Consider the following 13,993-nt stretch of genomic DNA (forward strand, 5'->3'; position numbering starts at 1 on the left):
ACGGGCTTTCATGGTTGGGATATTTGGGTCATGTGGCAGGCAGGATTTTCCCTGTTCAATTACACTAAAACATTAGTGCAGCAGGAGGCCTGTGTTTGGACAGGGAAAGGGGAGGCGGAGCTAAAAGTTGCTGGGAGAGAGAACAGGACTGGAGAGAGAAGGAAGGAACCAAGATGGAGGACGGACAGGAAGAAGATCCCAATCCTGTGTGGTCTTAAATAACCACAGGTAGTTGTGTATATCATGTAGAGATAGAATAATTGGGAAAACTTGTCTAATCTAGTTGGGCAGCTTGCATCTTTATCAAATGGCCCTGAAATTATTGTGTGGGCATCTTGTGAATTGAGAATTTACCATATATAAATCCGACTGGTTAATTATAAGCTTCAAGAGTTTTGTTTTACTGGGTTACTGGAATGTGGGACTCCGACCAGAAGGGTTAGGGCTGGAGAGAAGGAACTAGTGGCTCCAGAGACAAGCAAACCAGAGCTGGGAATACTGTGACTGGCCCAGGGCTAGGCAGAGACAAAGGCGGCAGGACCATGCCAGGGCTGAGAGTTGCTGGCAATAGCACGGGAAGCTTTTTTTAAAATATTTCCTGCAACAGCGTCATGTGAATTAGAAAGCAGAAGGAAGACCAGAAACGTGGTGACCGTGTTAAAAGACTGCAGGTTACTGGGCTGGAGAGATGACTCGGTGGTTACGAGCACTGACTACTCTTCCAGAGGTCCTGAGTTCAATTCCCAGCAACCACACATGGTGGCTCACAACCATCTGTAATGGGATCTGATGCCCTCTTCTGGTGTGTCTGAAGACAGCGACAGCATACTCATACACATAAAATAAATAAAATATATAAAATATATACTCATACACATAAAATAAATAAAATATATACTTATACACATAAAATAAATAAAATCTTTATTTAAAAAAAAAAGACTGCAGGTTACATTTAAAAGACCACAACTATAGATGTGACCTGTTCTGTCCAGCTGTGACTAAAAGTCTCAATCAAGCCTCTGGGCTGGAATCGCCTGTATCAATTCCTTATCTGTAAAAGCATTAGCCTCCCCCACAAAATTTTGAGTCAGTACATCCTAAAGTGTTGTGTAAAAACCAACAAATACCCAGGTCTTTTCCTCCAGCCCTGGGGCGTCACAAAGAGTGATTCTGTTTCAGCACTTCCCTTTGGTGGACAACAGACACACATAAAGTAAGGTTCACACATGGTATGAGCAGGCCCTGAATTACCCAGAAGAGGCAATGGGCCAGTAAGGTCAATGTGACCTAAGGTCACATAATAAGCTACCAACAAAAGTTCTGATGGCAAAAGAATCAGCAGCGTGTAATGCAGCAAAGGCAAAATTAACTGCTCCATCAATTTCACAAAACCGCAGAAAATGTTAAGAGAAGAATGCTTAAACATCGTTCAAGGGGACTTGAAATTGTGGGACACAATGTACCGGAGTTCTTAAGAGAACTGCCCGTAAGGCTCTCCTGCAGGGCCAGAGTCCCACGTATTATCTGGATAGCTTTAACCTGTATCTCAGTTTCTCCATTTGAACAATGGAGAAGACTGTAATGAGTCTCTCAGGAGATGCTGGTACATGACCGAAGTGGAGTGCTCAGAAGACAGACAAACCCAGAAGCAGCAGGTCCTTAATATTTCTCCCCGTAAAAATAAGTTATAACCACAGTTCTTTTCAGATGCAGTTAAGAGGCCTCCCTAGTAGGACATTTTACGGATCCCCTAACTGTTAGCTGTTTGGATTCCAATTTAGCTATACGCGGCATTTGTTTCTCTCACGTTTATCATGGGCAGAGCAGATGAGGCACACATCTCCTAGCAAGGCTCTGCACCAGGATCAGTTGGCTCAATGTGTAACGGTACCAGCAGTACAGACTACAAATGATCACCATGAGGCAGGTGACTGAGATCTCAGTGAATGAATGGAATCCTCCACTTGCACATGGATGCAATCATCAAACCCTAACCCTATGAGGTTGTTGAAACTTACCGGATATGGTTGCAACTAGCGACAATGTCCCGTTTTCCTTCCAGTGTTTGTCCTGGATTCCTTCATAAAAGCAGGCTGCCCCTTGGTTACACCAGAAGGGAGCGTTCATTTCAGGCCGGAGGTGGGGAAACGTACAGTTGCCAAGCTGGAAAAGTTCATACCATTCAATTGTGTAGTTCTTGCCAGTCAGCTGACTTCTGAATCCCACGGCATCGTGCATAAGTTTCTGTGTAGGGATAACAGGTGTGAAATCCTCTGTGAGGTAACCGTGGGCCCAGGTCACCCAGGGGAGAGAGTTCCGTACACCACAAATGTGCACCAAGCACAACAACCACTTAAAGGGGCTACACTTCTGTGTCACTGTCCTGGTGATGACACCATGGCCCCTCAAGTTGCAGGCACCCATCACTTTGGTTCTGGCAACTAGGGTTCATTTCATCAGGGGTGTGGGCTGTGTAAAGACACTTGCAATCCTCTCGAAGCTAAGTAATACAGTGAGAAAAAAAAAAAAAAGCCTTCAGGATTGTTTCAGGAACGAGTGTGCCTACCTCCCAGGGTGGTTCACTGAGCTGGGAAAGAGCCTACGGCAGAACTTGGAGATCAAAAGGGATTCCTGCCTGTCAGGCCCTTCCTCTCATTCACAGGAGCTGAGTATGGAAGGGGAGTTTAGATGGTTGCAAGGCAGCTCCTCCTGAGAACACATGGATTCTTCAAGCCGACAGAAAGTCTTTCTTCACAGGCCAGAGGGCTAACATGGGAACTTGTCCAAGTGTGTAGTGTGTAGCCATGAGTCTAACCAACCTTGACTTTACACACACACACACACACACACACACACACACACACACACACACACACACACACACCATATCCTGGTTAATACACTTCAATTAGTAGTAAGTGAAGCTACAGATTTTTTAAAACAAGGTTCATACATTTAGAGACTTCCCTAGAATTATTTACTGTGATAGATTAGATCTTTGTTCTTGTTTCGGCCAGTGTTGGGGTCTACAGGCTGAACTTTTAGCTGAGATTTTAGGTCAGAAAGGAGCCTTGGTGCCTCTCACAAGGTATCAGCTGTGCTAAGGTCTGGGTGACAATTACAAGATCCTTCACAGCAAAACAGATGAAGGCCAGGGCACATGCTACTCGGGGCAACCTTTGCTCTGTTTTTGAGACAGTCACATCCTGTACCCCAGGTTGACTATGGAGTGGTAATTCTCTTGCTTAGACTTGGAAGCAAGTCCTGAGATTACAGTGGCACAGTGCCATGCAGACTCAGTGGTAACTCCTTCTGACTACCAACTTAAAGGTCTAAGAACTACATCATATGCTGCAGATATGGCTGGATGGACAAGGTGCTTGTTATGCAAGTATGAAGACCTGAGTTCAAATCCCTAGCATGTACCTAAAAGCCAGTCATTTGCACTTGTGTCTGTTACCCCAGTGTTGAGGGGAGGAGACAAGCTCACTAGCCAACCAGTTTAGACAAAAATGTAAGCTTCAGGTTAAATGCGAGACCCTGTCCCAAGGGAATAATATGAAGAGTGACAGCCAAGACCCTCCAACCCCTTCATGCTTGTGAATAGGTGCACACACACATAAACCACACAAAGTTATCGATAAATATGACCTAGTAACCATTTGATTACTCATGTACGTCAAAGGAATAACTAAGTTACTTAAGCAAAGTTACAAGATCGAGCTGCGCGCTTACAAAGTGTCCCAGGAGGTCTCCATATTTAAATTCCCAAATAGGGGCTTGTAGTCGTAAGACTTCGATGACGTCATTGTCCTTCATAACTGGGATGGGTGAGCCAGTGGGACAGAAAGTATACTTGGCTTGACAGTAAGGATCCGTCTTCGGACGGAAGGAGAAGCGCCTGGTAAGAAAGAGAACCATCAAATTACATCATAAAAGGAATTGCTCTTCGAATGCAATTTTCATTTCAGGCTCAGGCTCAGTCTCTCTCTCTCTCTCTCTCTCTCTCTCTCTCTCTCTCTCTCTCTCTCTCTCTGTGTGTGTGTGTGTGTGTGTGTGGTATGTTACATGTAGTATGTGCATATGTACAAGTGCCTTTCCTTAACTGCTTTAGACCTTTATGTCTTGAGACAGGGTCTGTCACTCACTAAACTTGGCAGCCAATGAGCTTCAAGAATCCGCCTTTCTCTGCGTCTCCTTCCACAAGGTCAGGGTTACAGGTATGCACTGCCATGCTGGTTTCTACACCTGCTATGGGCACTGAGCCATCTCCTCAGTCCTCAGCAGTTTTTTTTTTTTTTTTTTTTTAGGGAAAACATTCGAAGCTTAGATCACGGTGACTTGCTTTCATATAAACACCTCCAATGATGTGCTAAATATGAAACCATTCGCCAGATTTTGTATTTAAAAATAAACATTTACCTAATATTTACCGAGGTTCTACCATGTACAGAAGAACTACACTGAGGAGAAGGGGGACAAAAATTGTAACCCTTTCCCTTCCTCACCAGACTTGGGGTTGGAGCTTGGAAGACGTTAAACAAGTAGCTTCCGTAAGAACAAAACTGAGGAAACAGAGACCTAAGGCACAAGGGAGGAAGAGATCAGTTTCAGCTGTCGGAGACAGGTAGAACTATCAGGTGAAGATGCCAGAGAAGAAAGCTAGCCCAGGAAAGGAAGAATTAGTGTAAGACACGCAGGAAATACCTCAGTGGTTTTCCATCTTCCTGATGCTGCGATCCTTCAACACAGCCCCTCATGTGGTGACCCCAACCATAAAATTACTTCATTGCCACTTCATAACATAATTTAGCTACTGTCATAAATCATAATGTACATCCCTGATATGCAAGATGCTTTCCATGTGACCCTGTGAAAGGGTCGTTTGGCCCACAAGGTGAACGGCTGAAATACCTGAAAAGGCTACAGAGAGGGATTCAAGAGAAGAGCAGACATGGGACATAGTCTCTCATGGCAAGTATGAAATGGCATGGGGACCTTGAGCCCTGAATGCGCTCTGAGGGCTACAGCAGGGCTCAAAGGAAAAGACCCCAGAAGGACACCTCAACTGGAACAGACTGGGACCATGGCTTAACCCCCACCCCCACCCAATCCCCTGTCACCTCCGTGCCAGGCGGCACTTGTGCAAAGGAAAGAGGCAGAATTCTAAGATCCTAAAGGTTCCTGCCCAAGTATTCTTTACAGTCTTAACGCGGGGACAAAAACCTCCTGCTCTAACTAACATCTACATACCAGCTGTCAGCTGGGAATGTCAAGTCGGGGCTTCTTTAGAAACAAAAAAATCAGTCAGCCTCCGTCTCCTGGTATTAAATAAAATACTTTGAGATTTACAATCTCTTTTTTGTTTTATTGGGTATTTAAGGTTTTTTTTTCTTGTGAATATAGTTATGAAAAACAACTTCAACCCTAAACTTTTATTTTCTCATACACATTTAGCAGAACCACTTCATGAACAGAACACACGAATATTTAAGTTTGCCAACAGCTGGTTTTTACCAGAAATGAGGGTGCTACTATCATTTCCTGTTTTCTGTTCAGGGCATGTGAGCATGAAGATTCTGAGTAACTTTCCCAAGACCACACAGAGGATGAGCAGATGGAACCAGATTTGGTCTGCAGCCTTCAGAACTAAGAACTCCTTAGAGGAACACGCATCATGCCATGATCCTCTCCCCTTACGCTGTTATACAAAACATTTGTTTTCAAAAACTGCAGCTCTTTCCACTTCACGATGTCCACACCAGCCACCACCCCACCCACCCTTGTCCCCCGCAACCCCGAATCGCGTGCGCTTCGTGTTTCGCAATTCCCCACTGGTTGTCAAAACTCAGCTAGGTCAAAGACTGCAATCAGCTTCTCAGGTCCGGAGCCCTACCTACCTCCAGGGTGAAGTGGACCAACAAGGTGATCCTGACTGGCCCAGGGAGGAGATTCCCCGGGCTTGGTATTTAGATCAGTAAGGACACATCAGAGCAAGCAGCTCCCTGTAAATTCTGCCCAAATGTTATGCAAGGCAGGGTTTTAAACGTTTTAACTTGCTCTCCGAGTCAGTTAGTTGTACTTAAAAGTCACTCCGTGCAGTAATGTCACTGCATTCCTCCCAGGACTCTGAACTGCCTGGAACCGATGAGGACCGCCTATACTACTAATTAAGAACTACGCTCACAGTGTAGCCCGCCCTGTGCCCCGAGTCCCCGAGCGCGCTAGGGTATCCGATCTGCGCTCTCCAGGTCCCCTCCCCGCCCCTCTCCGTCTCACTCACTTGTAGGGCACCGGCCAGCGTTGCCCAGACGTCGGGGACGCGCCCAGAGTCGCCGCCAGCCCGAGCAGCGCCAGGGCGAGCGCCGGGCGCCAGTGCGCTCCGCGTGGCCCCGCGCGCGGCATCCGCGGCTCCCTGAGATCCCGGCGGCTCCCGGGCCCCGGCGTCGGCCTGGCGTGCGCGCCGCCGCGACGACGAGACAGCCCGGCGCGAGCGCAGGCTCCGGCGTGTGACCTCGGGCCGCGTGACGCCTCCACGGTCCTGGCCCAGGCGGAGCGCCTCTGCTCCACCGCGCGTGCGCCGGACGCTAAAAAGCTCACTCCTCCCGGAAGGAGCTTGAGCCTGGTGATGCGAACCTCACTCCAACCTGGTGGATGTTTGTTACCCCTGTAGCAAAGGTGCCTTCCGTCCTCCCTGCAGCCACCACCAGCCAAACCATAACAATAAAATACTTAGTAACTTTCTTGACCCACTTGGCCCAGGCCAGTCTCCAACACAAATCTTCTGCTTGGAGACACTGGGTGCCCAGAGGAAGAAAAAAAAAGGGGGTGGGGGGACATTACAGGAAATGATTGTCCTCACCTGACCGGAGAATGTTGCAAAAGTCAGCAATAACAATATGCTTTCTGTGCTGCCACTGGCATCACCAGACTTGGTCTGCTCTGCTCCGGTTTTGCCACACTCAGTATTAAGCTGTGCCCTCATGACTGTCAGCCCACAGTCAAGACTATTGTCGCCTGCACCCTCTTCACACTGAGGATGTCCCTTTAGTCCGTGACTTTCAAAGCTTAAGACACATCAATAGAGCTAGGTTTAATCCATTTATCCTCGGGTCCCCCTTGTCCAGTTAGTGTAAGATTATTAAAAGCATCACGCTAGACAATGGAATCGGGCTTATCAGACCACTGCACTGCGAGATAGCAGCCAGGAATACTCAGGGATGCTGGGGAAGGATGGAAAGAACGGAGATGAGACTGAATCAGGTAGTATTTTGGCGGTCTCCTAGCAAAGCCACTATGTATATACACAGAGGAGCTGCACGAGGTCTGAACTACAAAGCGAACATAGGATCCTCTTTGCTTGCAAATTCCGAAGCTCAAGAAAAGACAGAAATGTCATACCCAGAAACCCTTTATCGAAAGCTTTGGACCTATCTGGGTTATCGTGAGAAGCTGATTCTCAGAGATTCTCCTGCCAACGGTTCTAGCTGTTTCATCCTTGCTGATATATTTTCCAAAAGAAAAAAATTTAAAGTCTGTAAATTTTAGGAGACAACATTTCTCAGTGACTGAAAGAGCAGGATGTCATCATGATACTTTAACTTCTTCTAGGGTGGTGGGAGAATACAGATGCTAAAAAGTGCTGTCCTCCGGGAAGGAGCTTGAGACTGGTGAGGTCTTTTTACTCCAGGATGATAACTAGTCAGGCAAAGTTGTAAATTTCAAGCTCATCTTTACTTTCTCATTTCTAACTCTGTGAACTGAATGAATCCCTATTCTGAGAAGGGGCTCCAGGCTGCTAAAGGTTCTGTTGAGAACACCGCATACTTCACCCTAATACTAATTTTCTAACCACATTTTAACCAAAGAGCCAATGATATTTTAAGTAGGTTTGTAGGCCTTAGATATACTCACCTGTCTTATAGACGCTTAACTGCCCTAAGCAAATACATTAACTTTTTTTTTTTTTTTTTTTGGTTTTTCGAGACAGGGTTTCTCTGTGTAGCCCGGCTGTCCTGGAACTCACTTGGTAGACCAGGCTGGCCTCGAACTCAGAAATCTGCCTGCCTCTCCCTCCCAAGTGCTGGGATTAAAGGCATGCACCACCACCACCCAGCCATTAACTATTTTATAGCCTCTACTTTCAGATATTTTATTGACAGTTGCACTTGCCTATCACAGCATACCGTCAAAGACACTTCAAAAAAAAATAGGTCAAAGATGAATTTAAAAGTGCAATTTATGGTTGAATTTACTAAGGTTTTATTACAATAGTCACTCATGAGGAGAATTGATATATGATACTTAAACCCCTAATTCCAAATCTAGAAATTTATAATTTACAATCTTTGACCATTTACATCGAGTCTTTTAGATAGTCTTTAAGCTTGCACTAATTTATTGAATATAATTTTTACTTTCATTTTGAACAGTTAGGAGTTTTTCCTCAAGAAAACCAGCTTCATAACAAACGTTTCTCTCTTCTTTATATGATTTGCTAAAACATATTGTCTGGACATGGAGGAACATCTAAAATCCTAGCACTCTGGAAGCTGAGGCAGGAGGATCTGTAGTTTGAAGACACCCTGGTCTATAGAGCAATACCTCATCTCAGAACAAAACTTAAAAACAGCAACAAAGAAACCAATAAAAGTCCATTTGTCGGGACTCTGGACTCTCCTGCACTGAGCTTCAGCAGGTCAAACTAAAATGGAATTGCTTGTCCTATCCGTTGTGTAAACAAAGGGAATTAAATTTGTTCGTGTGTGGGTGCTTGGCCTGCATGTATGTCTATACATCATGTGCATGTGCTGCCCTCAAGGCAGAAGAGGTCGTCAGATCCCGGCAGAACTGGAGTTACAGACAGTTCTCAGCCGCCAGCTGAGTGCTGGGGATTGAACCTGTGTCCTCTGTAAAAGCATCCAGTGCTCTCAGCTGCTGAACCTTACCCCTGCCTAACCAGTGACACTGTAAACAGAGAAACCCCCTAAACTGGAGATTTATAGCAACCAATCAAAAGCAGCCTTAAGTCAGTCCATGTAACACAGCAGTCTTTGGAAGTGGTTAATCGTCAGGGTCAACCTGACTACACTTAAAATTACCACAGAAAACGCACTTATGAATGAATCTTCGGGAGTGTATCTGGAATGTTGGACTGAAGACAGAAGACCCACACTGAATGTGGGCAGAACCATCCAGTGGATCCTGGACTGAATAAAGAGGAGAAAGCAAGGTGAACACCAGCATTCATATCTCTCTCTCTCTCTCTCTCTCTCTCTCTCTCTCTCTCTGCTTGGTTACCTCCGTGGCCATATGTCCACATGCAATCTCCATGCCCCCCACCGTGATTAAGTATATCTTTAAACCTGAGCTAAAATAAACCCTTTCTTCCTTGAGCTGATTCTGTGAGGCATTTTGTCATAACAGATCAATCATTCTCTCTATCTGAACTCTTCCAAAGTAACCCGATGTTACTCTCTGAACTTCTCTTTTCATTCTCCTGCCGTAGTTACCTTACATAAACCAATCTCTGTGCCACAACAACAAATCCAGTCTATTTTGGATGGGCTGTTGGACAGTTTGTGAGTCACCAATAAAAGCCAAGTAGATTTTTGAGACAAATGTGTGGATATATATTCACACAAAGTTTGTTGGTATAATCTAATGAACATAGCTTAAAATTGAACTCCAATATACATAGTGATTCTGAAACTCTATCTCAGGGCCTTAGAGAATGTAAGTTAGAGCCTTTACCACTGAGCCACACCCTAATTTAACTACCCATATCAAAGAAACAAAAGGCACAACCATTCATCAAGCAAAAATATGTTAGTGTCAAGTTTTTAACAGAGATGGCACTTGCTAAACATACCCCACATCAAAACTGTATTGAAGGTGTTCCTTCCTGAATTCGGACTTAAGTGGTGTTGGCTCAGAGACACTGAGCAGGTTTTCAGAGTCACATCAGGCAGTGATGGAGACAGATCTGACCTCCAGCGCTCAGGACCAGGCCAGAGTATGTTGTTTCCCACACTCACTATTCTTTATTCTCCGTATCCTAACTATATCCATCAACACGAGTGTGTTTTTATGAACAGCTGCTCTTTCCTCTACTTGCTACAGATGTCATATGCACTTCTAATCTGGGCTTCTGGCACTGCTAACATTCACCCATGTGAATCTCTTGCCAGATCAAAGGCTAGAGGCAGCCTTCCAGGTGTGCATCCCACCAGGTATGCATCCCACCAGGTGTGCAGCCTTCCAGGTGTGCATCCTTCCAGGTGTGCATCCCACCAGGTGTGCATCCCACCAGGTGTGCTGCCTTCCAGGTGTGCATTCCACCAGGTGTGCATCCCATAAGGTATGCATCCTTTCAGGTGTGCATCCCATCAGGTGTGCATCCTTCCAGGTGTGCATCCTTCCAGGTGTGCATCCTTCCAGGTGTGCATCCTTCCAATTGTGCAGCCTTCCAGGTGGGCAGCCTCCTTCCTCCCATGGTTGTGAGCAGCTCAAGTTAGACTTCTGCTTGGGTGTAGGTTCAGATTGTTACTAAACATTGGAAACATAAGGCCACAGTGAATTTGTGCTGGAAGACATGGAGCTAATAATTTAACGGTCTGATAAGAGGCATCATTCCTGGAGACTGCAGATTTTATTAATAATAAAAGAACAAATTTCTTTCATATATCTTATGTACAGAAGAGATATAGTTTGTTCTAGCCAAACAAAACAAAAGGAAACAAACAAAAACCAAATTAAATCTATTTGTTACTATTTCCTGTGGTCACATAAAAAAAAAAAAAAACAAAACCATGAGACTTGTGTCTCTGGAATTGTTTTTATTATGAGACCCAAATCACAAATACAGAGTGCAACTGCATATTAACCAATACTACTTTTTCAAGACGTGGAACTGTTATAAGACTCCTAAGGCATTCTTTGCCTCCCAGTTTTGGTAAAGATGAAGCAGAGACATCCCTTTCCGTCTCCTGACTCGGTATTCTTAATTAAAAATACTTCAAGTTCCAGCTTTGGAACTTGAGCAATTCAAAATTGTATTGTGTAAAATTAAAAAAACAAAAACTAAAAAAAATGCTCGTGTACCAATATTGACATTCTTTTTTGAAATAAGTTTCGGGAAGTTACTATCTGCTAGTGCTCCAGAGGAGAGAGTTCATTTCTTTGCTTTGCCATTGCTTTCAAAGATTATCCTCCCTAACCCACGTCTTAAAAACTAGTTTATGCTTCTCTGGCGCCCTCTACCAGCAGAAGAGGAAATGACAGGCTCCGTAGAGTCCGTGAATTTCACTTGGCGTTAGGTGAGTAAAGCTGGAGGCATCCCCAGTTAGAGTTTGCAGGGACACTGTACTTCAGCCCCAGCCCCAGCCCCAGCCCCAGCCCCAGCCCCAGCTTACAAAGTGATAGCGAAGAGCAAGTAGCAGGGGCGGTGCAGGTGCATCTAGGGAGGCTGGACTGTGACAGAGCCGCTGGTTTCTGAAGGCTGCAGCCCCACCCACGTCTTTTATTTTTCTCTACTTGTCTTATTGACTGTAGCCAACACTTGGCCCACTGGCCACTCCCCTTGAGAACTGAGCTTTGGAGATAAAGCGGGTAGAAAGGAGTCCAGGGTCATTAAGAGCACAACCAGAAACCAGTCCCTGCCGCATTTCACACTCAGCAGCCACAACATACAGCCCTCTGTCTCCTCTCTGCCAACGCCCTTTCCCTTTTCTTTCTCTTCCTTCTTCTATTTCTTGTTGGTGAACTACACACAGCATGAAGCTCACCGCTGTCACTGTTTTAGGTATATAAGATCTAGTACGCTGTCACACCATCGCCTCCATTCAGCTTCAGAATTTTTTCCATTGCCCCCAAATGAAATTGCATTCACTGAACAATTACTTTGTCTTCTCTCATGTCAGCTCCAGGGACATCTATCTATTTTCTGTCTCCATGCATTTACCTCTTCTGGGTAATTCATAAACAGAGCCGTGCACTGTTTGTTTGTTTGTTTGTTTGGTGTCTAGCTTCTTTCTCCAAGTCTATGCCTTCATGGCACACTTATCTTCTAGTGTTTGCAAACGCTTGGTATTAATGTTTCCACAAACAAGTGTACAAATACAAATACTCACGCAGACATGTGCGAGCCTGTTTTTATTACTCTGTGTACATGCATGCCTCCTAATTCTATTGTAAATACTTATCTATATCTGAGGTCCTCATCCTTCATCAAAGAAACTTCTCTTTGCTACAGACTCAGGTCATTACGGAAAACCACAAGTGATCAACGTGTGTGGAGCCCAGTCCCATCTGACGCATCCACAACTACTGCACCGAAGCCTCAGGGGTCCCCATGGAAGAGGTGGTGGGACAGTTCCTAGGAATGCCGTGGAAGCTACACCCTGAGTGTCTTAAGGATGCTGCAACAAGACCTGAACGCAACCAGAGCCATACTGATAGTCACGTGACTGCGGGAGGGGGTGGCTCTCAAACAAAGAGCTACAGGTAACTTACTAATGACAACAGCAGGAGAGATCATTTTTTTTTTTCCTCCGGGGTAAAGATCATTTTCTCCAGGGTAAAGGACACTGATTGGTTATTCAGTACCAAGAAGTCAGCCCTGAAATTTGTATCCATATAAATAACGCCATACTGCCTGAACACGTGCATGTAAAACAACTAGAGAAAGAGGGGCTGAGAATTTGAGAGAGAACAAATGAGACAGATGGGAAGCGTTGGCTATCATTATATCTTAATTTAAAAAATAAACAATTATTTACAAAGCAGACCTATCTATTTATCTAGCAACCTCTCCGTGTAAAATCCACCCTTTTTGTGACCGTCTAGTCTCCGTTCTTTCTGGAGTTAGTATATATAGCTCTAATTTTCAGCTGCTCTGGAGTGCATTTCCACATTCTACCTTGTGGCTGGATTGTGATACTTACAGCTGGTATGGCCGTAAGACATTCATTATTATTTAGTGTTTCTGCTTGATTTACTTGGGTGTTTTAATACATGTATATTTCTCATTTTGAGGGTGAAGGCACTTATTCCCAAAGTCAAGCAGATACACCTCCTTAATCACTTGAAAGAGGGCCATGTAGAAGAGGAGAGCCATGTGTGGGAGAGCTGGTGGGAACGGAGCACAGGATTTGGCAGGTGTTAACTTCCCCGTGCTTGCTGCTGTTGCTGTACCTACCGGGTGAGTTAGCTTAAAGCTGTGGCGTATTCGTTTCAACTGATGCTCACTGACTTTAAAACCGTCTTCTGGGAAGTGCCCTGTGCTCACTTGCCATTTGTGGATCCTCTGTGTCCAGCCCAGGTCTGCAGTGCTCTGACTTTGTTGCGCCTGAGAACTAACTGGGGCCCTTAAAAAAGGAAAAGAAAAGAAAAGAAAAGAAAAAGAAAAAGAAAAAGAAAAAGAAAAAGAAAAAGAAAAAGAAAAAGAAAAAGAAAAAGAAAAAAAATGGGTTACAGAGATGTCTCAGTGGCTAAGAGTACTGACTGTTCTTCCAGAGTTTCTGAGTTCAAGTCCCAGCAACCACAGCTCACAACCATCTGTAGTGGGATCCGAAACCCTCCTGTGGTTTGTCAGAAGACAGCTACTGTATATATCCATCTTGGATGGACAACAATAGTAATGCTTTCTGATGAAGCCAAGGGGACTGATTCCTCAGTGCTCCAGCTGACAGGCTCCTGGTTTCCCTTGGCTTCCAAAACCAGCTGGAGAGGATGCATGCTGTCACCTGCAGATGCTGTCTGAGTACATAATGGTGGTGACATGAAGGCCACACTTTGAAGCCTTGAGGCTTTGGAAATCACAAGGAACATTTGAGTTTTGGGAGCCCTTTCAGTGCAAGCATCACCTTTTGATCTACGATGTGATGTCACTTCCTCAAATGAAAGATAGATTTATAAGTGTTTCAGATAATTTTTTGACTTATTTTCTTATTTTCTGATACAGGATCTGACTATGTAGTGCTGGGTAGCC

The 13,993-nt window shown here is 44.9% G+C and overlaps 1 protein-coding gene across 1 annotated transcript in view; it reads right to left on the minus strand.

Moving 5' to 3' along the window:
- Cln5 (CLN5 lysosomal BMP synthase) overlaps positions 1-6,523 on the minus strand; it is a 13,135-nt gene extending 6,612 nt beyond the window's left edge. Inside the window, exons 1-3 of the mRNA XM_034497275.2 lie at positions 6,287-6,523; positions 3,739-3,904; positions 2,022-2,247 (exon numbers count right to left, since the gene is read on the minus strand). Coding sequence (XP_034353166.1) covers positions 2,022-2,247; positions 3,739-3,904; positions 6,287-6,408 — 514 coding nt within the window. The 5' untranslated portion in view covers positions 6,409-6,523. The remainder of the gene's footprint in view (positions 1-2,021; positions 2,248-3,738; positions 3,905-6,286) is intronic.
- Positions 6,524-13,993: the final 7,470 nt, after the last annotated feature.

This window comes from Arvicanthis niloticus, chromosome 3 (genome assembly GCF_011762505.2).
Source record: "Arvicanthis niloticus isolate mArvNil1 chromosome 3, mArvNil1.pat.X, whole genome shotgun sequence".
Classification (NCBI taxonomy): domain Eukaryota; kingdom Metazoa; phylum Chordata; class Mammalia; order Rodentia; family Muridae; genus Arvicanthis; species Arvicanthis niloticus.